Source organism: Carlito syrichta, unplaced genomic scaffold (genome assembly GCF_000164805.1).
Source record: "Carlito syrichta isolate Samal-C Ts95f unplaced genomic scaffold, Tarsius_syrichta-2.0.1 Scaffold302385, whole genome shotgun sequence".
NCBI lineage: Eukaryota > Metazoa > Chordata > Mammalia > Primates > Tarsiidae > Carlito > Carlito syrichta.
Genome location: NW_007246481.1, coordinates 539455 through 562683, shown reverse-complemented (window position 1 = coordinate 562683; position 23229 = coordinate 539455). Strand labels below are relative to the sequence as shown.

Genomic DNA, 23229 nt, shown 5'->3' with positions numbered 1-23229 from the left:
ATCGATTGTGTACTCATAATGCCAAAATCAGTATTTAGCACATGATAGGTTTTCAATCATTATTGTTGGATTGAACTGAATTTGCAAACACTCAGCACCATTCTTTTTTAATTCTAGGTAACTTAAAATACTTTCATCTTTTGTGGTTCTATTTCATCCAGGCAAAGGAATTTTGTGTAGGAGACAGTGAGTAAATTATACTGAAACTTTCTTTCAAGTGGAATGGAATTGGCTTCACAAAATCATTATTTTGGAACCTGAGGATTCTACAAAAGGTAACCCTAATGAGAAGGGACAAAAAGCACAGCATTCTTGAATGTGGATCTAAAACTCAAGTCAACAGTTCAAACATGACCATGCAAGGACCGATTTTTGTGACTAAATACTGTAATATTTTCTATCCTAGAAAATAGAAAATCTGATTACCTTCGAGTTTCTCACATTTGAGCCATACTACAAATGAGTTTTGTACAGGTACAGAAAAACCAACAATATTTTATTTATAATCTTATTTTTAGCTTTTGAACTACAAATTCTGGTTCTAGAGTTGTTTAAAAGTCATGGGTTTTATAGATGCTCATATGTAAATTAATCGGTTGTTTGTGTACTTTTTTGCTTTTCCAAAGCATGGCCCTCCTCATAAATACAGAATAAGTCATTACATGAAAAATATAGGATCTTACTTTTTTTTTTCCTCGTTCTCTCTTAAAAATCTATTTCTAATATTGCATTCCCCATTAGATTACTTCATAAGAGTATGAGGGAAAAAGAAAAAAGATCTAAAAAAAAGAGAGAAAGAGAAAGAGACAAAATAGACTGGATCTCACCACTAGAATTCACCATAAAAATCTCAAAGTGTAACAGAATTCTTACAAAATTTCCTAGACCAGTTCTTTAAGGAATCAAGATCTCCTATGAAAATATGGCAACCAGAGAAGGAAGGGACGAGATGTGGAAAATAGTAAATAAGTGCAGCAAAAACAGGTTTGAGGAATACACATCATTTTGTCTGCTTTAGATCACAATAGAATTTTTAATAAATAAATTTCTTTTCTTTTTTGTTTTTTTTTTGTAAAGACACTTTTTTGAAACAGTAGATTTAGCCCAGTCATCTGTGTCATTTTTAATAAACTGTCTTTTTTTTTTTTTTGAGCGTTTGTTTTCTGTAACTCTGTAAAGGTTTTAGATTTGAGTCTCCTGGACATTGTCTTTAGAGTTCATTCGGATCAATAACGGTTCATGCACTGAACTGTGTATTGAGTTTATCGTGTTAACTGTTGTTGTGTGGTTGAAGGGAGATTTGTAAGAGTTATAGTGGTTCAGGTGCTCATGCTCGATCGCAGGCATGGGCAGGTGGCTCTCTATGGGTGTGTCCCCCGTGATCTCATCATCCACGTTGATGATTTCGACAGTCCTTGTGGGGGCGTGATGGTTCTGTCGATGGTGCTGCTTCCTCATCTTGTAGAAGATGACCAGCATCACCGCAGCCATGAGCGTGATGGCCACAAAACAGCCGATGATGATCTTGGTGGTCTTCATGACCTCATCAATGCCCGGGATCCCACTGTTCGGATCAGTCACGGGGATGGTGAAGGTCTTCTCGGTCGACCTTGTGCTCTGGGGCGTGAGGGAGGTGGTCACATTGGTGGTCTCCCAGTCGATCACCGGCGTGGGGCCCACGTTGGTGTCCGTGGTCCGGGCCTCGTCCTGAGAAGGTTCCATTGTCTCCACTGTGACCGTGGAAAAGTAAGAGAACGGGGTTGTGGCTGCTGCGGTGACATTCAGGGTGGCCGAAGCGGTCGTGTTCCCCACAGAGTTGCTCACCAGACACGTGTACATGCCTGTGTCTTGTACGGTGACATTCGTGAAATTCAACGTCCCGTCGCTGAGCACAGCTATCCGTACTTTGTAGGCCCCGTGGGTCATGACTGTCCCATTGGGAGTGATCCAAGAGACAGAGGTCAGGGACGTGGAGGCCCGGCACTTCAGCTCAGCGGCCATGCCCTCAGTGACATTGAGGTCGGCCGGAGGCTCCACGATCACGGGAGCATAGCACGTGAAATAATTCTGGTCCAGCTCCCCGATGTACCTCCCCTTCAGGCTGGGGGGGGTGTTACACCGGGCGCAACAAGCTGTGTTCGAGGGGGCCATGTCTTTGATCCACCAGCTGAGCCAGAGGATGTCACAGTTACAGTTCCAAGGGTTGTGATGCAGATGGATCCGCTCGAGGTGATGCAAGGGCGTGAAGAGGTCGTGAGGCAGCAATGTCAGATTGTTGTGTGCCAGGTTGATCTCGACCAGCGACTGAAGGTTATCGAAGGCATTCCGTTCAATCACTTGGATCTGGGACTGGATCATCCACAGTTTCTGAAGGTGCATCAACCCCTGGAAAGAGCCGGGCCTGATGGCGGATAAATGGTTCCCCGAAAGATCGAGCTCATCTAGCTTGACGAGCGGGGTGAGGTTAGGGATCTCCCGAAGGTTGCACATGGCAAGGTTCAAATACCTCAAGTTGGACAGACCTTCAAAGGCACCTTCTGAGATGTATGAAAGTCTTTTCAACTCCCCCAAGTCTAGACGGCGCAGAGAAGGAATTCTGTTAAACGCATAAGAAGGGATGCTTTCGATGGGGTTGTTTCGCAACCAGAGTTCTTTCAGCTTTGACAAATACACAAAAGCGCCATTCGGGATGGTGGTCAGACGATTGTCAAAGAGTTCCAGAGTGTTGAGGTTCGCCAGACCATTGAAGGCCCCGATCTCAATGGTTCGGATATGGTTCCTGCTCAACTGGAGGATTTCCAGGTGCCTCAAGTGCTTGAAGCTATTCACTTTGATGATCTGGATTTGGTTCTCGTGCAGGTTCAGCAGACGCGTGTTGGTAGAGATGCCATCCGGAACCTCGCGCAGGTTCTTCCGAACGCAAATCACCTTGCTGAACTGGTTGCTGCAGGAACACACAGAAGGGCAGGTCTGAGCCCGCACCAAACCAGCCACCACAAGAAGCTGAAGAGCCAGCAGCACCACAAGCAGGGGGTCAAATAGGGCCCTGTTAAACCTAGGACCTATCATTATCTGCTGTGGATGTAAGGTCATCTTGTTCAACATTCATAATTTATCTGGTGTTGGTCCTTCTGGAGTTCAAACCGTCTGCAGAACAATAGAAACAAAAGAGATGATTAGATCTCCAGCAAGTGTCTTTCTGGAGTAAGGTCAGTAACGTATCAGCTAAAGCCATCAGTTTTCAGGCAAAAGTAAACCACATCTAATATCCCTTATGGAGGTATGGGGCTCATATTTATAGGGAATTTAGTCTGTGGTCTAAGTTAGGAGTCACCCACAGACCCCATCTGTCAGAGCTGTAAGTCACAAGAAATGAACCCAAGAGGTGGAGGGCCCTAATGTGTTGTTCACCAATCAGCTGTGACCCAAATGTAGGAGGACATACGTGATAAATCCCACCATTAGTTTCAGTGTCCAGACTAGACTGGAAAAGTCCAGAAAACAGGACTTTGGGGCTATATCCAAGAAACTAAAAGCTCCTTTGCAAAATTAGCAATAGCTGACATTTTATTGAAGGTCATTCTATGTGCCAGGTACCATGGGCTATAGACTTCACAGATATTCCTATACAGGGATGGCTATATAATTGGCAGTGTCCAGTGCAAGATAAAATACAAGAAGCTTTTCTTTGCTTTTTTTTGAATTGGAGCCTTACTCTGTCAACCAAGCTGGAGAGCAGGAGCACACTGATGGCCACCGCAGTCTCAACCCGCTGGGCTCAGGAAATCCTTCCAAGTAGCTGAACCTACAGGTGGCACTACTTTTTTGGTTTACTGTAGAGACGAGGTTTCCCCAAGTTGCCCAGTCTGGTCTTGAATCCCTGAGCTCAGGCAATCCTCTCACCTTGGTCTCCCAAAGTGCTGGGATTAAGAGAAGCCTTTTAAAAAGTTATTAATAATTTCAAATTGGTGATGGAAGACCATGAAGCCAAGGGTGGGCCCTTCTAAACATGAGTCCTTCACAACTGCACGGGTTCTAGGCCCATGAAGCGAGTTGTGAGCCTTCATAACCCTTACAGCACTTTTCCTTGGTAGAAATTATCGTTGTCTTTGCTTCAAAATGAAGAAATATAATCACAGGAGAAGTAAGAAAAGTCACATGGTTAGTAAGTGCAGAATCAGGGCTCAGGCACTCATCAGATTGGACCCAGAGTTATAATCTCAAACACGTCATAAAAATGCTGCCGCGAGAACAAGGGTAAATGCAAAATACCATCCATAATTATTTCTTTAAGACACCTTTCCTTTGAGAGTGACCTTAGCTGTAAACACTGGCAACTTAATTTACGGTGCCTATGAAGATGCACTGAAATAGTGACATGCATACGTGTATGGAAACTTCTACAAACTCTCATATACCAGGACTCATTATAATGACCAACTGCTGCCTATAGGCAAACAGACCACAAATGGAATAATTTCCTATGAAACACAAGTTTTAATTATAGACTATTATGGCTTGTGTCCCTACTCTTACTGGTTTAAAGAAGATTTGTGGAACGGAAAATAAAACAACTCACTCTGCATTTCTTGCAGCTCAAAAAGGACTTCCAAAGAAGCATGCATTGTTACCCACTGACTTACAGTGGACTGGGTAGTTGTATGATAACCTCTCCCAGGTCTCTCATCTCAATCAACAGTGTCTCTTCTATTAATCTCACAGGAAAAACAAATGGGTGGAGACATGGGAAGGGGCTCACCACATTCTAGTTCAAAAAGGCACTGGTTTAGTACCTATTATGCGTCACTCTGGGCGAGTTACTGATTCGTTTGTGTCTCCGTCTCCACACGTAGCTTGTAAAATGGGAATAATAATATGACATACTCCTTAAGGTTGTGAGGATAAAATCAGTTAATACAGAAAAAGGACTTAGAACAATACCTCCCACATTGTCAGAACTCAAAAAGTGTTAGATAGGATTGTTATTTCTCTAGCCAGACATTCTACCGAGTTCTGGGCATTGAAAGGACCAACTGAGAGTGAGAAGCCATTTTTAAAATTTTGTTCTTAAATCCTAACACAATGATGAGAAAGTAGAGGCTATGTCTGGGAGAAATACATGCTCTAGGTAAAGATGAACTTGGCCGACTTTGTCTTTTCAGAGAACAGACTCCTTAAGCATGACCGGTACTGGCCTATTGTAATTTGTCTTTTTAGAAAAAATTTCTCAAGCATGACCAGTATCAACCCATTGTATACTCAGTGCCTGGATACCAGGACCCCCCTCAGGGGGTCCACAAGTGGTCACAAGTGGTCAACAAGGAAGATATCTCCAACCAAGACATCCACAAGTGGTCAACAAAGAAGTCACGGCAGTTGCGTCTACCTGATTGCAACAACTCCAGGGGAGAGAATTTAAGCCAGGACTCGGGGATGGGTGGGGGGACTATGGTGCCACACTCATCTAGAGTGTAGGTTTGCTTCTTGTCTATGGGATGTGAACCTGTCTTAAATAAACCTTTTCTTCTTTCACCTCTTTGTGTGTTGCAATTCTTTCCACTACTTGCATCTCTGGTTACCAGCATGCACCTCCAGCATGCTGGCTCTGGTGGTGGTGCTGCAACCCTCCCCAGCCATCCATCCACCCTCACCCTATCCGTACCCTAACAGGCATACCAAGACAAAGAACAGAATCCTTACCCCTAAGAACATTTCAATTCAAAGGGTGCGACAGGCAGGCGAGCCATGAAGTAAAATAATACGTGTTCATTGCTCTGAGACAAGACCACATTGGTACAAGGGCATAATGGCAGAGCAGTCTAGTCTGTGCTGGGCTATCGGGGAGGTTTCAAAGAGGAGGGACATCTGAGTTAGGTCTTGTAGAAGTTGTTGAAGAAAGGGAAGGAGGGTATTTTACGTAGAGAGATCAGCCCGGACCAAGACGAGGACACATGAAAAGTGCTCGTACCTCTGGAAAACAGTCATCCCCTATGGCAGAATGAAAGGCCTGGGGATGCGATCAGGTCTAGACTGTGAACAGCTGGTTACGTCATGCTTATGAGTCCCCATTTTACCCTGTGGGCAATGTATTTTGTTTTTAGGGAGGAATGCTATCACCAGCTTTATTTTGAAGAATGGGAGCACAGGGCTAACGTGAGACAAAGAAAAACTTTGGAGGAAACTCGTGACAAGAAGAGGAGTATGGAAAGAGTTTTCAACTGTTCCAAGTGAGCCCTGGCGAGAAGCCAATGCCAGAAAGAGGTTCATTCTCAAGGTCAGCACTTCCTTGTCCACCCTCTGTGAGTTTGAGGAAGAAGGGGTGTTTTCTCTTTTGACATGACTCTTCCACGGGTGGTGAGATTCTGCACTGAATCACTATCTAATTGACATAGAAGATGCAACACGGAGAAGAGATTTTTTCCAATACTAGGACATGTCCTCAGGAATTGTGGTTGTCATGAATAACTTGTAAACATATACCCGCATTCACCAACCCCTGAAAGGAAACTTGGTCTCGGGAAGGTGATGTTTAAGATATTAGATTGCTTTCTGGTTTCAGAGATTTGTTTTTGTCCCATTCTCTAGAATGACAGCAAAAAAAATAAAAAATAAAAACCTTGACTAACAGATTCTGCGTTCCTCTTTCTTTTCCTGGCCTTTCCAGGTTACCCAATCTGCTTACTTCCTCAGGGCCGTTGCACATTCCATTCTGTGATCATTTGTTTTGGGGACTGTTTCCTTCATTACCCTGTGGATTCTGAAAACGGGGGTCATGCCTGACGGTTTCCTCTGAGCCTACTGCCAACACAGTGCCTGGCATAGTGTAGGCACTCAATAAAATGATTTTGAAAATGTGGTAAACAGGGCTGAGGGTGGTGGCTCACGGCCTGTAATCCCAGTACCTTGAGAGGCCGAAGCGGGAGAATCACTTGAATATAGGGGTTTGAGACTAGCCTGAGCAATACAGCAAGACCTTGTCTCTACAAAAGATAAAAAAAAAAATTAGCCAGGCATGGTGGCACACATCTGTAGTCCCAGGTACTAGGGAGGTTGAGGCAGGAGTATTGTCTGAGCCCAGGAGCCATGATTGTGTCACTCTACTCCAGGCTGGGTGACAGAGTGAGACATTGACTCCAAAAAAAAAAAAAAAAAAAAAGAAAAGAAAAAGAAAACAAAAGAGAAGAAAAGAAAAAGAAATAAAACATGAAAAAATGGAAATATCTAATTATAGCTCTTTCCATATATAGAGTGATATGTTCTAATATTTAAATCATGGCTTTTCATTTTCTGTATTTTCTTAAGTTTTGACATCTGGGTCTTGCTGCTCTAGAGAACCTGCCCCTTTCAGGGCTAATTCTTAGAAACAGTTAAGGACATACCTATAAGCATGACTTTCATATGCAAATCAACTGGTGCAAAGCTCATACCCCAGTCATCTTCTTTATCAGAGGCTCACAGGGCTCTTACACTCACCATGCCTCTGCCTTAGTCACCCCAGATCCACACACAAGGCAATACTCCTGTGTTCCAGCGCCCGCCAAAATTATTCAAACTTGCCAGTTGTAAGCATGTTTACTGTGCCTTCCTTCAAAACCACAATGAAAGTTCTCACCCAGATTTTCCTCTCGCTCTTCTATTCCTGACTAGCCCTGCTGCCTCCCAGTGTGGCCTCTCTTGGTCTGTTAGGTGCCTTCCTCTTGAGAGTTGTAAGTACAAAGGTTATTCATTCATTCATTCTTTTTTGAGTCAGAGTCTTACTCTGTTACCTAGGCTGGAGCACAGTGGCATGCTACTGCAGCCTTGACCTGCTGGGCTCAGGCGATCCTTCCGCCTCAGCCTCCCAAGCAGCTGGAACCACGCCTGGTGAATTTTTTGATTTATTGTAGAGATGAGGTCTTGCCAAGTTGCCCAGGTTGGTTTTGAACCCGAGAGCTCAGGCAATCCTATCACCTCTGCCTTCCCAAGTCCTGGGATTACAGGTACGAACCACCGCGCCCAGCCTAAAAACTTCTTTTTCAAATGGTGGCCATCTTCCAATCTGTTAGCTTCACCATACCTGGATAATAATAACACCTGCATTTTAAAACTATCAATCACTAAACAACAGGACTCATTTCATCCTGTTGATATTGTCAATAGGTTTTAGGGATCTGTCCTACTGTCCCATTGATGTCATGACAACAACGTGGTTGGTAGGCTTCACACCCTGAGTCAGAGTTAGACTTATCTTTCATTGTAAATTTAAAGAGGGCCTTCAATAACCTTTGTGGATTTCCATTACCAATAGCAAGCTACCCAAATTTCCAGTGATGGTGACCATTCACAATTTCTCATTTGCACAATTCAGGGTAGATTTACATATGCCCTCCCCCCCTGCAACACATGTTTCTTAAGGTGATTTGGCATAAAAAAAACCACACACACCACACAAAAAACAAAACAAAAAAAACAGCACGTACAATCCCTGACTTAGAAACCCATTCATGTTTTCAGAGTTGGGGCCCCAGGGGTCTGTTCTTCCTGTCTCCCTCCCCTCACCCTCCCCATGACCTTCCTCAGAATCCTCGATTCTCTGGCAACCCAAGTAGAAATAACTGGATGACTGAAAATAGCACGCAAGTAAAGAAGATAATTCCTTCCTCAGCCGTTGGCTACCTTTTTTTTTTTTTTTTAATATAGTACAGTGAAGGCAGGCATGCTCTGTGGTCAAGAGAGAAGGCTGTAAGGAGACTTCCTGAGTTCATATCCCTGTTTGAACCTCAATAAATTTAAAGCTACATCATCTCTCTTTATTTTCCCCAATTGTGAAAGAAAAACAGTGCTCAAAAGGCTTTTGCTGTCACATAATACTATGCCTGTAAAGTTACTGGCTCATAATAAGCAATATATAATGAATATTTAAGACATATTGAAAATAAAGTCATGGGGCACTCCGTTTCTTCTTCTTCTGTGAAATAGAAGCAACAATAATATGTCTGATTCAAAGTTGTGGAAGGATTACCTGGCATGATCGGGAACATGCTATCAGTAAAATAAATGCGAATATGAAATATTGCTGTTAATTATAGGGTCTCTTCTTTCCTAATCCCCAGGCCTTATTTTATTTTCTACTTTTTGCTGACTTGAAGGTCTCTGTGCCATTACAATTAATGAGATTTCCTATAAATCAGTCATAAGCAATCATTTCCAAATTATAGCTGGTTCAAACCTAATTTATAACCTACAGCAAATAATGCTTGTTACATGCACGGAATCAAATCAACTACTATCAACAAAAGGCTTTCTGCTTTAAAATCTAAATGATGTTACTTTACATCGTGAGCCATGTTTCAACAGCTCCTTCATAAGATGTTTTTATCACATCAAAAGAAAATCAATTTAAAGGCAAGCACTATCCATTACAATGTCACCTTACACCGTTTATTTACAAATGGATTGGTGTGGGTTTTGAATTAAGCTATGGTATTTGTAGCCTTGTTCCAGAGGATATCCTAACGTTGCCGACGGACCATTTTTCCTTCCCTACTCATCTTTTAGTGCACTGAGAGCTGGTGCAGTGAGAGACCCAGAAGCAACTGCGGGTGGAAGAGTTAGCTAAGAGAGATGCTTTGCTTAGAGCAGTATCATTGCTAAGCTCGCATAGACTGTGCCTACACACAAGAAAGAGAACGAGTCTGGAAACGAAGTGAGAGAAAGATGAATTCAGTTCACCACAACCACACATCACCTCATCAAACCCTCCCTAAACATGTAGAATCAAAGACCCCAAACCACACCCTAGCATTGACATCAATAAGACTTTGTTGATTCCTACTTACTATCTTCTCTCTTCCGGGGCTCTTCTGCTAAAGCAAACGGTTTCATTGATCCTTAAAGGAATGTCACCCAACATCCCTCTCCTCTTGCATGAAAGATGTGACAGATATCGATGCTCAGATTTATTACATGTCTTCCCATCTTGCTGCTTTCATCACTCCTGGATGGTTGTGTCATAATTCTTACGTAATTCTAATCAAGTCCCCACACTGAAAAGCCTTCCCAAACGTCAGCTTTCAATTCTCCGTAAGTTCTGACCTAAGCCTCACGGCCTCACTCACAGACACTGCCCCGTGTTTGCAAGGTGGTATTCTCTCTTACCACGGGAAGCAATAAACTGAGCTCTGACTCACCCACAAGTTGCATGCAGGCTAAAGCAACTCCATTTCAGATGCTAATCTGCCATGTTGACTTCTGATTATGCCTGGTTCTGTGCAGGCCTCTGAGATTTTCAGTTTATCCATTATTTCTTGTGTAAGAGCCTGTACTTATAGGAAACCCTGCCGTGAGGTCCAAACAACTTTGATGCTATCATTCTTCAGTTGTCCTACATATCCTCTCTGAGTTACATATGTCCTTTTCCTTTTTGTTTTATTTTAGAGGATTTACTATATAAGTAACTTGTGTGCAGGTGAGGTTTGGGCTTCTGGTGAGCACTCTATCCCCTGAAAGTGGATCTGGTACCCAAGGTGCTACCCTGTGCCCACTCCCCTTCTCCCTCCTTACCGCCCTTCTCTGGCAGTATCCAGAGTCTACCAGTATACCATACCGACTTTTGTGCCCAGGGGAACAGTGATTGGGACATACGCTTTTTTCCGTAAAGCCCTCGGTCTGGGGGATAATGGTGTGGCATTCCATCATCTCGTGTTGCCGCTGCCTGAGACACAGAGGTGACTTCCGTCCTTAAGTCCCTACTAAGTGTTTACTTCTGAGAAACTGGATATGCCAGTCTCTTTCTTTGGCCAGTCAGCTTCCTCGGACTTCAGGGGTTCGGTTTGCATAGACCTACTCACAGCAGAACAGGTCGTATTGGTGATATTTTAGACATTAGCTTTTTACAATACTAAAGGTGTATTATTCATTTAAGATGCCACAACACAATAGCTCCCCCTCCCCAACACGGACATTTGTTGCCTACCTAACACCTACCCAGTTAATCTTTTTCAGTAATATTTGGTTCAGGAAAATTTACTCCCATCCAAGAAACAAAAAACAGAAAGAAAGAAAAAAAGGAAAGAAGGAAGGAAGGGAGAAAGAAAACACTATACTATCTGCTTTGAGAGAGCCTGGAACAGTACTGATGGGTGAAGGGAATTGGGTTTGAGCTAAGAATAGGTAAACTTCTTCTGTAAAGGGCCAAACAGTAAACACATTAGTCTCTGCAGGCCACATGGTCTCTTGTGACTCCTCACTTCTGCCATGGAAGCAGCCACAGACAAATGGCAAATACATAGATGGGGCTGTCTCCCACTGTACTATTTATGGGCAGTGAAATTTAAGTTTCATATAGTTGTCATATTTTCCAAATATTATTTTCCAGCCACTTAAAAAATTAAAAACACCCTTAGCTCACAGCGCACAAAAAAACTGGTGAAAGGCCAACTTGCAGACTGTTGTTTGCTAAGCTGTTGTTTAAACCAAATGTTAATAACAATAGTACTTTCTTGTTTCCAGAGACTAGGTAGGTTTGAACACGTGACACAATCTGTTTAATGAGATGTGAAGATAAGAAGAAAAACACGGGCAAGAATTAATTCTTCATTCTGTTTCTGGATACTGTTCAGAGTATTAAGACTCTTAGAGTTGCTACAGCCATCTTGTGGCCGAGAGGGGAGGCAGCCCGAGGGCAGGACTGATATGCTGAGGAAGAAAATAGTAGCTGAATTAATGAATCCTGCAACTGTTTTTCCTGTGGGCTTTTTTATTATGTAAAATCATGCCTTGCAGTATGAATAATTAATTTTTTTTCTGGTTGCGTGCAGCCACAAACCTATACCTTCATATTATCTCTCTCTCTCTCTCCCTCCTGCTTTCTTTTTCATCTCTGATTTCTTGAACCAATGCAAAGAAAAAGGCAAATAAGATAGTGGAAAAACTCTTTCTTATGCCATCATAAGTCTAGAACTTACAGAAAAAACAAAGTTAAGTTACTGTGATTTGCTTGTAAGGAAGAAGCTGAGGCTTCTCTCTGTCTTGCTAGGAAGGCTTTCTACTATGAAATCAATTTTCTGCATATCTCTGAGTTTAAAAGAATGCTAGGAAATGCAGGGAAAATAAACAACAAACCCAAATTGAATAACACCATTACCAGAGGTAACTCACCTCTTCAAATCAAATTTATTTTACAAATATTTCCTAATATAGTTCGCTTTTGTTCCATTTTTAAACCCAGTCTTGCAGATCTGCTGAGCTTTCTCCACTCTTATGGAGGATGATGTAGTTCTGCAGATTTTTCAGGGAAAAGAATTTTTGTAAATATGCCCAGGGCTGACCCTCTAGGTAAATGTAATAAAAAAATTCTACAACATTTAAATGGCTGTAACCCAGGGACTCAGCCTGTCATGTCAACAGGCAGCAGTTTGGCTAAATACACTGTCTTTTCAACATTTCCAGAAAATGTTGGGATTCTTAAAAAATTGAGATTTAAGGGGAAAAATAAAATACCTGACTCTGTATTTTCATTTTTCTAGAAGAGTTATCCGGCTTATAGTAGAAGAATGTATATGTTTAGAAGTGACATTACAATATTATCAGATGAGAAGAAGTAGTGACTACAGAGACGTATTAGAAAATAAAAAGAAAAAAAAGTAGCTGCAACTGGCATAGGGTCCTCTCTAGACTATATAATTGAGGATTATACAAGTGCAAAATTGGCACGTCTTCTAGAACTTTTCAAACTTGTTTGAACTATAATACAGATTATAGCTACATATATAAAATTTTAACAAATGTACATATATGCATCTAGTTGCTAAAGTCGACCAAGGCATTCAATATTTAAATGCCATACAGAATAGTCAGAGATTAATGTAGGCCTAGCTAAACGGAGAAAGTCTTAAGAAGAGGATTTGGGATTTTAGGGTCTTTAAGGGGGGGCGAGACTTACACTGAAGCACGAGAGTGATGGAGAAGATAGGTGATTACTAGTGAAAGCAGAGGACAGGACCACAAAATAATTAAAAATCTGACATAACAGGGGCAGAGAGCTTACCCTGCAGAATTTAGGTAGTGAAACAACCCAACTGAGGGGGTCGGCAAGTCTGAAAAATGGGTTTGAATTCAGTTCATCAAAGAGACTCAGGGAGAAATTTGAGGCCCTTAAGGAAAAAAAAAAAAAGAGGAAGATGAGAGCATCGTTTTAGAAAGTTTCTGCCCTTGTGCATCAAGGAAATTGGAAAGAAAAGCCTGGATCATGGGAAAGCAAGTGCCTTTAATAATCGACAGTCCCAGCTTTGCTTAAGAACCGAATGGAACTCATCTTCAATCTGATTATCTGACTACTGAGACGTGTATAGGTTCAAATTAATCCGCCCTAGTTAAAATCCTGTCTAGCGTGAAATGCCAGTGAAGGCAAAATTAGCTTCTGCATATGGTCACAATAAAAAATAACAGTGTACACAAAGGCAGCAGTGTATTATTTTGGAAACTCTCATCTGCAAGTCAGGAAGGAAGCATCTCTGATTGACAGCGCCGCTCTTGTCTACACTGTAAATCGCACACAAAGGATGGGTGGACACACATTCGATTTTAGTCCTCTTTCTCACTCGGAACCAGGCTGAAGCATGGTTTAGCCTTAGCGAGACCTAGTGACACACAAACCAGATTTGGGGCGAAATGCATCCTGCTGCAAGGCTGGCTTGGCATTCCTGACGTTTCCATCTTTGGTGAATTGGCTTCTCCGAGCCGCCTCTTTCTAAGTGGGAAAGACGGGAACCACGCTTACGAAATAGACAGGGGAGGGATCACACGAATTAAGTGGCACAGCAAAGACTGACGGCAAATCCCCAAACTCACTCCTGTACCTCCAAAAATGCCACTACCACACACACCCAGGTGCTCAAGGCAAAAATGTGAGACCCCCTTCTTTGACTTTTATTTTTCTGTATTTACACCCATCACTACATCACTATTCTTCTTCAAAAATATAGTTCGGGTTTATCTACCTTTCCTCATCGTCCCTTTCTAAACCATGTCATCTTCATCTCTAACTTGGAACACCTGAAATTCCTTCCTGTTCCTCTACTTTCATAGCTTTGCCACAATTAATCCTTTACAGACTGTTTAGAGTAAATTCTAAAAACATAAATATGTCCGTGTCATTCTTCAGTGGAGACACCCCTGTTAGCTCCGTAAGACGTTTAGAAGAACAGGCAAACTGCTTTAGCTTCCGAGACATGATCTGACCCCTTACTCATACCACCTTTCAACTTTTCCTCACCCCTTCTCTCTACAACCTCCCAGGTCTTTCTTTGCAGCTCAAATGCTTCAAGTTCATTCCCTTCTCAGGACCTCTGTACTCAGTGCCCTCTGCCTGCAAGGCGGATCCCTTGATTTCTGCATGGTTGGCTTCTGTTTGTAATTCAGAACTCACTTTAAACTGCACCTTCTCAGGGAGTTTTTGTTGCGGTTTTATTAGATGAAATAAAGTAGCCCCTTCATTGTACCTAATCAACGATTGTATCTACGTTTCATCATGGGACTTGTCACTATTTGATATTTTTCTCAAATATTTGGGTGTTTATTTTCTCACTGCCTGTCTCACCTCGGTGGAATGTTAGTTTCCATGGACTCGAGACTTGCCTTCCCTAGTCAGTGGTATTCTCTAAAAGAGGACTCATCAAACATGTATTAAATGCACAAAAGGATAAATGAGATCTGAGCAGACAGAAACAGGTTGTAGGCGGTCAAGGCAATAAACTTGTTGAGGGCCCACATAATGTCATACTCACTAATTGGTCCCCGGCACGCAGTTAAATCCCATTCACACAGGAGGAATTTAATCCATTTCTGGAATAACGTTTGTCTAGTTTGCAATTGTTTTCATAGAAGTCTTTCCCACAAACAAGAGCTGGGGAGAATAAAATGATGCAAACAATGTTTCAGTGTCTCCTTGCTGTCTCTGTACGTTTTGGGGGTTTGGGAGATGAAGTTGGGGCAGTTTGCCTGTTTATTTCTCTGTCTATTATTATCAGGAGCAGCCCTGTTTTATGTTTGACCAAACAATGCCCTCTGCTGTATGTGCCTAAAATAACACGATGGCCTTGAAAATTTCTACATAGAGGATGCCTACGCACTTCAGAACTAGGAAGACCTGGCTTTGGTTTGGGGGCACTGCCTTGAATCAGCTCACTCCTCCAGCAGAGAATGAGAATTCCCGGAGTCAGCAAGTCAAGTCATCTGCAGCTGTTTTTAAAACGGCAGGGCCTCTGGATCACCAGACGCCTGCTTCGGAGACGCATGTAAACCACTTATTTAAAAATCCATTGGTGGGAAAGATATTCCCGTTCTCTTATCACGACTTAATGCACCAAGATGGAATAAGCAAGGGACTGGGGGAGGCTGTGGCAGCCTTATCTTGGTCTCAGCCACAAAAAGTTGAATCTGCTTCATGGTAAAAAATCAGACCCAAGAATACAGTCACAACTTGGCAAGGCTAAAAATAAAATTGATTTTCTTTTTTTTTTTTCTGCTTGTTTACCTTCTTACGATGCAAGAGAGATGAGTGAACCTGGCAGGAGATTTCTGGCTGTTTATGAATCCTTTTGATCGTATTCGCTTTCTGAAGTTGATTATTTATGAGAATATGAAACATAGATGACTGATTTGTTCCTCAAATTATAAGGGAGGATTTGAGGTGTTCAGGTGTATGTTTGTATTTTTGTGACATCTATTTGCCTTAGTGAAATGCACAGCCAAAGACAAAAGTCAAAGATAAAAATCCCTAAAACATCAAGCCCTACGTATTGCTTGATATTCACTGTTCAGGTAATGAAATCAGAATGCTCAAATTATTAGAAATACACCCATCTGTAACAATGCCTGCATTCTCCTTTGCACTAATGTTTTAAGTTTGGGGCCTTACCAATGCTTATTTTCCATACCTTTTTTTTTTCTTTTCTGGGGGGTTCAGGGTCACTGAATATATGCTAATCCGTATCCCCCAAAATACTTTTTTAATAGTAGATTTTCAAGAAAACACTTTCTAGATTTAGTGCAACAACACACTGAAACCTAGACAATCAGAGTTCAAGAAAGCACAGCCCATGGAGTTCCCCCAAGAGACCACAGAATTAAGCCTAAATCCCTTACTGCCTCTACCCACTAGATGCTGGTAGCAACCTCAATTGTGACAACTGAATTCATCTCCAGATATTGCCAAATGTCCCCTGGGGACACAATGGTCCTCTTGAAAACCACTGCCTTGGTGTGACACATAAGCATCTCCATAATGGCTGGGCAACGCTGCCTTCCCAGTCCTAGCACCCATTGCTCTCAACACGGTCCAGGTGGCAGTCTATTCCTGATGCTAAAATTATCCTCCCTACTTTTCCTCTTCAGGTCCACGCTTCTTGTTTTGCACTGGAATTACCTACCCCGATTTTTCCACCAAAACTGTACGCAACCAGAGCCCAGTTTACAAAGACAATTTCTACCAGGATGTCACCAGCCTTACTGGCCGGTATCACTCTAATCTTTCCCTGAGAGTCTATGAAGCCAAATCTGTGTTTGAATGTGAGTATTTGGAAGTGTGTTCAACCTATCTAATCATGAGCTTCTTGAAGACAGGAACTAGATGATGTCCAGACATTCGGTAAATATTTGCTGAGTTGAATTACTGAATGTGTCCCACATCTCAATTCACAGAAGCCAAGTTGGTAGGCTAGTTTTCTTTGTTGAGTTGGGGCCTCACTCTGTTACCCAGGCTGGAGTGCAGTGGCGACATCATGATGGTACTATCACCATGGCCTCAACCTCCTGGGCTCAGGCCATCCTTCTGCCTCAGTCTCCCAAATGACTGGAATTACAGGCGCGTGACACCACGCCCAGCTAATTTTTTTTTTTTTTGTAGGGATGAGGATTCTCTATGTTGTCTTAGGCTAGTGTCACAAAATCTTCCTCCCTCAGCCTCCCAAAATGCTGGGATTATAGGAGTGAGCCACTGCGCCAGGCTAGTATGCCAATTTTTTTAAAAAAACAGATAATTTGTTGAAGTCCACTGATAATACTCACATGTAAGCCAAAAAGATACAAGTGGTATACAACTTAGTGTAAATGGTAGAAAGCGGACTCCAATGATCACTTCTCGCCATTTCCCCCTATACTGTCATACAAACAAACACTTATAAATTAAGATTGTGAAGAAGCAAGTTACCAAAAATCAGCATGTTATCTATCCTCACCAGCAGTCAGCTACATTGTAAACATCATATGCAGAGTGACTGGCATATCACACATAGTCAATATATGTGTATTAAATAAAGTAAAAAATAATGAATAAGAGCTTTAAGAAAAGATCGATTGTTGTGATCATCAATTACTTAGATGACTAATCATACCCTAATAGTATACAGAGATTTTTTAAAATCAGAGATACAAATTTTTTTAGTATCCACCTATGAATCTGCCTTGAAGGTGGGTAGTGTGATTTTTGGTATTATTGTAAGGATAAATGAGTTAACATATAGAGTAGAATTTAGAACAATATCTTGTATTTAATCAATACTATATCAACGCTTGTAGTTGTTGGTATTGTTTTCGATGTCTAGTTAGTCCTGGTGACAGTTAAAGTTCACATATGAAGCATGATTGATACATCCACTATTACAAGGTAACACTAAAGCAATTCGAATCTTACAACTAAGTTCTGTTAGTTTGATTTGCTATCCATAATTTTATTTAATTATTATTTGCTTTTCCATGAATTTGTAGGACATAATCCATGGGTTCTTAAAAAGTTTACTGATGGGTTTCAAACCATTTGTGAACCTCCTGAAATTATTTGCAATCTTTTTGTTTAAATGTGATTGTATATTTTTATTAAAAGATGACGCATAGCTTTTTCACTGCATTCTCAAAGAACTGTATGAATCCAAAAAAGTTTAAAGTTTTACACAAAAGACTGACACACTGAGGTGTTTAAGGGATCTGTTACAGTTGTGGCTATAAATTGGCAAACTGGTATTCTGCTCTATATATCAATTTCTCAAGTGCATAGTAAGTACATTTACAAGCTTCTCATAAAGAACTACCAAGATCAAAGTTCTGAGAGTAAAAAACTAAGGACTAAACCCAGGTCTTGTGTAAATTCTTCAAGAAAAATGCCCATTGGGAAGGCTTCTAGGATGGTCTTCCCTGGTGACAACAATCTTTGCCAAACATCCTAAACACTGATACTCTTGTGACATTTTGTCACTCCGTGTAATTTCTTTAAGGAAAGTGTGGTAACATAAGAATCAAGGTGCAGAATAATAAAATAAAATCCGAGCTTCTTCAACAGAGAAGAAATGGGACTTTCCAGAACTTTATTTGATATTGTGTATTCCCCAAAGGAAAAGGTACTAATGCATTCATGTTTATCTACCTTTTACGGTGTTTTGGATGACCGTGACTTAGGCCAAGAGAGAAAACCCTGTGCTTATTAATACGAGTGGAAGAACAACCATGTAACAGGAACAAACGAGAAAAAATAATATTCCATTGAAACAAACACAACCAAACCCTCAATAACAATTCCCTTCCCCCAAATAAACAAACTTAATGCTGGAAAGAAGTTGAACTGCAGAAAATGGACACATATGCTAGCCTCTCGAGATGCGTAATAGACTGATTCCCTCTAGACTTTCCATTTGGAAAAGGTGGGGGGCAAGAAAAGCTAATAAAAAAGGCAGAGCATCTCAAGTTATGTTTCCTCAAAATACGGAAAGTTATTTTTCTCCTCATGACGTTCTCTGTCAGCCCACAGAAACTAATGGTTATTCTCTCGCTTTTTTACTTGTAAATTGATTTCTCTCTCTCTCTCTCAGGATATACAGTGTTTTGTTTGCTTGTTTGTTTGTTTGTTTTTGGTCTGGGTTAATGACAAAGCAAGTAACGACAGAAGCTTTTGACACCTCTAACAAGGCCATCTGAAGCCTGAGTCCTTGGTAAGGCCAGCAGAGAAAGATCTGATTTCAGAAAGCTGGTAATGCGGTTAGCAGCCTCTCATGCTTCCCTGGGATTGATGACCAGCTGCGAGGAGTTGAGAGCCATTAACCCCCAACTGCTCATTAATTCTTAGGAAATGCCCTGTGCCAAGGTCATCAACGCCCGTATAGGTTGAAAGCAAACAAACCAACAATAGCACCCAAAAGGCATATGGATTTTCGTAATGAGTAATGCAATTTAAATTGCCATGAAAGGCAATCTGAAGAGAATAAATACCATGCACAGAGAATCATTCAGATTTGAAAATCATCTTCCAGTGTTTTACCAAGTATTTACTTCCTGTTCATTATTAAACAGTACAAAGCCCTAATCTCCTAGAGAGTAGCCAAAAACACATATATAACCCAAGGCAAAACACTAAAGATATCTGGGATTCATTTTATGGTAGGGTGCTGGGAGAGAGAACCTCTCAAGTCACTTCAGCTGTAATCATACATGATTCTGAGTATGCTATCTAACACTTGGCCCACCAGCTTCAGTTCAGTAACTCCTCACCATCTGAAACAGGGTCTGAGACAAGGGTAGCACTGACAGCAGTCAAAAACCATGCCAAGGTGCCACGCTAAGTGTGTGACTGTGCGGATAGCTGTAGCCTGGGTGTGCGGGGAGAACAGTTAGTGAAGGTTATGAAGGCATGGGATCTAGCAAGAGATATAGATTTGGATGAGCAAATGGTCTAGCTTTCCAAGAAAGAGAAAAATCAGGTACTTTCCTTCAGTAATATTTCTCGAGTGCCTACTAAGTGTCCCGCAAAGCGCTCACTTCTTGACACCTAGGGTCAAGCGTCTCTCATCAAGAATCCCACAGTGCGGTGTCCTTCACAGGTGAGTAAATAAGGAATTATAATGCAGCAGGAAATGCTAGAAAAATTCTGTATTCTGCAGGACAGGGTGTCATAGAAGCACACAATAAGAAAGGTGCACCAGCAGAGAGAAGAGAGAAAAAAGGGAAAGAATCGGGGGTGGTAGCTCATGCCTAGAATCCCAGCTGCTTGGAAGACGGAGGTGGGAGGATCCCTTGAGCCCAGTTGTTCAACATCCAACCTGGGCAACATAGCAGGACTCTGTCTCTAAATAATAATAATAATAGTTTGTTGGAAAAGAAGGGTGTGTTGGGTGGGAAATGCATGAAGTAAATATGACCACAAGCAGAGGAGGCATGAGCTGACTTTCATTAGGAAGATGTACTAAAAAGAGCGGGGCAGCAAGTAGCCTAAGTAAAACAACACCAGGTTGTTGACAATAGACACAAGAATTTAGACTCTACATTAATTCATGGGCTCGATGGCAGGGACGTGATTTTTCTTTTTGTTGGAAGATAATAGGGCAATGAAAGGAGGTTTTTTTTGTTTGTTTGTTTGTTTTTTAAGGAAAAGCAAATTTGTAAGAGTATGGAATACGGACAGGTCAGAGTGAAATACGTTATTTCAATCATCAAGGTTTGAAATGATGAAGGCCAAGACAAGGCTCTGGTTGTTTTTTTTTTGAGTTGGAGTCTCACTCTGTCACCCAGACTGGAGTGCAGAGGCTGCTCCCGGCCACCGCAGCCTCGACCCGCTGGGCTCCGGCGATCCTTCCGCCTCAACCTCCCGAGTAGCCGGAACTACAGGCGTGCGCTCCCACCCCCGGCTGATTTTTTGATTTATTGTCGAGATGAGGTCTCACTGCCCAGGCGGGTCTCGAACCCGCGGGCTCAGGCCATCCACTCACCTCAGCCTCCCAAAGGCACGGGATGACAGGCTGAGCCACCGAGCCCGGCTAAGGCTCTGGTTTTTACCCAAAATATAGGCTGCTGTGTTATGATTTTCATATCTCTCCTCTAGAATACTTAATCTGTGAAACTTTTTCTATTTTACCAGCTCCCTTAATTCTCACCCTGTCTCTAAATACACGCTGTGTATTTCACATTCTCTAAAACAGTGGGTCAGTCCTGCACATCTAGCTGTCCCACTGAATACCTCAGAGCCGCTGCCTTCCAGTTTTCAGCAAGACTTAAGAGTTTAATAAATTCACCAAAATGACCCACAAAAACCTGATAAGGAAACTCTCTTTAATCGAGTCTGTGTTCATGAGATCTAAGCAAGGGGAGGAAACAGAGTAGACTCTTGATTTCCAGGCAAAGTCATTTAATCAGAATGCAGATACATGGATGGCCTCCTAATTGGAACTGGAAGCTGGTTTCAAGTAACCTCCAGGCAGTTAACATTGCATAATGAGGAAACCTTGGTGATGACACGTCAGATAATGGAAATGGCTGGAATCAGTGATTTTTTTGTTTCCTCCTAAGGACCACAAAGGAGGACATTATTCAGCGAATGCAGACATTTAAGAATTGGATTTGTATTTATTTACTTAAGGCAGCCCTCATTGTGCTTCATGCTGTGTTAACCACAGGTTGTGCATATAGGAACAAGTTATCCTTTGGTGCACAGTTCCAGTGTTTGCTCTCAGTGACCATGGAACCTTGCAAAAATGAGGATCCAATTCCAATATGACTGAGCTCGAGTTAACACAGTCCCATGCAAAGTAAAAACTCTGTATTTTTCTGTATTAATTTTGCCTACAATGCATAATTTGCAATAGTTCATGAGAAAAAATTAGAACTATTCATGAAAGGCAATAAAGAAATGGATCCCATGGTATCATAACGGGGTAAGTAAGAAGGGAGCCTGGGTTTGTCACTATTTACATCGTCCACGTCGACTACTTTTTTCTTGGTTTGGGTGATGAAACTTATTTTTTGGTTACTTCTTCCACCATCTTGATACAGAGACCCTCTAATGTCTGTCCATATTGTCACAGCCCCTAGAGACGGGCATGGCCAGGGCACAAGTGCTCCTGTACATTATTCCTGAGAGCTACTAAAGGGTGTGCTCTCCCAGCGAGTAGCTTCAGAGGACTGTTGATTTCCCTGTAGTCTACGCCCCATCAACTGAAAGATGCAAATCTCCTTTTACTCCCTTTTTCTGAGTGTTTATAAGTCTGAATAATGTAATATCAACGCAATGGTATAAGCCTTGTGAATTATATAACTTTTGTATCAATGTAACCGAAAGCTTTGTGATTTGTATAACTTTTGCGTAATGCATGATGTCTTGGGCCCTTTACTCTACAGCAAGTTTGATTTCCGCTTCTGCCGGGCCCTACTGATAAAAGCTCTGAGATACCTCTGATACCCGGCACCAGGAAGTCTGGACAGAAAAATGTCACTATCGATAAATGTGAATGGAACTCAGGTTCTATACAATGCTCTACTGGTTGCATGGCTAATGTATAGGTACCGACAACTCTGGACTATAAAAGTTAAAGCCTGGAGGGGGAACAGAAACATTTTAGAAGGACCTCAAGCCTGGCTCTGCTCCCTGGATTCCAACTCAGAAATAAACTTCTTTCTACCAGTTTCCTGCCCCTTTGATTGGTAGTATCAAGGGGAGTAGCTGAGCTTTACTCAGACCATAACCATCTGTCTTTATTTGCTAAAGCAGTGGTCCCCGACCTTTTTGGCACCAGGGATTGGTTTTATGGAAGACACTTTTCCCACAGACAGGGGGAGGAGGGACACCATCAGGCGTTCGAACCTCATAAGGACTGTTCAACTTAGATCCCTTGCATGCGGATTTCACAGCATGGTACGTGGTCCTCTGGGAATCTAATGCTGACGCCCATCTGACAGAAGACGGAGCTCTGATCAGCTACTGCTCACCTCTTTCTGTGCAGCCTGGTTCCTAACGGGCCACGGGTTGGTACCAGTCCAGTGCCCAGGGATTGGGAACCCCTGCTCTAAAGGAGGTATCTTTTTTTTTGTGTCGGAGTCTCACTCTTGTCACCCAAGTTGGAGTGCAGTGGCACACTCACAGCCACTGCAGCCTCGACCTGCTGGGCTCAGGCGATTCTTCTGCTTCAGTCATCCAAAGAGCTGGAACTACAGACGTATGCCACCATGCCTGGCTAGTTTTTTTTTGTGTGTGTATGATTTATTGTAGAGATGATGTCTCACCAAGTTGCCCAGGTTGGTCCCAAACCCGCCGGCTCAGGCAATCCTCTCACTTTGGTCTCTCAAATTGCTGGGATTACAGACTGAGCCACTGCACCCAAGGATGTATCTTAAAAAGAATCATCCCAGCCGGGCTCGGTGGCTCAGCCTGTAATGCCGTGCTTTTGGGAGGCTGAGGTGAGTGGATTGCCTGAGCCCACGGGTTTGAGACCCGCC

At 42.2% G+C, this 23229-nt stretch overlaps 1 protein-coding gene across 9 annotated transcripts in view; it reads right to left on the bottom strand.

The window, feature by feature from the left end:
- Positions 1–475: 475 nt before the first annotated feature.
- LRRC4C (leucine rich repeat containing 4C) overlaps positions 476–23229 on the bottom strand; it is a 529928-nt gene continuing 507174 nt past the window's right edge. For 8 of the 9 annotated variants that reach the window (XM_021711583.1, XM_021711582.1, XM_008056510.2 and 5 more), the window contains one exon: positions 476–3147. In XM_021711583.1, coding sequence (XP_021567258.1) covers positions 1183–3105 — 1923 coding nt within the window. In that variant the 5' untranslated portion in view covers positions 3106–3147 and the 3' untranslated portion in view covers positions 476–1182. Of the gene's footprint in view, positions 3148–3715; positions 3736–23229 lie in introns of those variants that run through there. The other variant, XM_008056515.1, reaches the window with a different exon arrangement.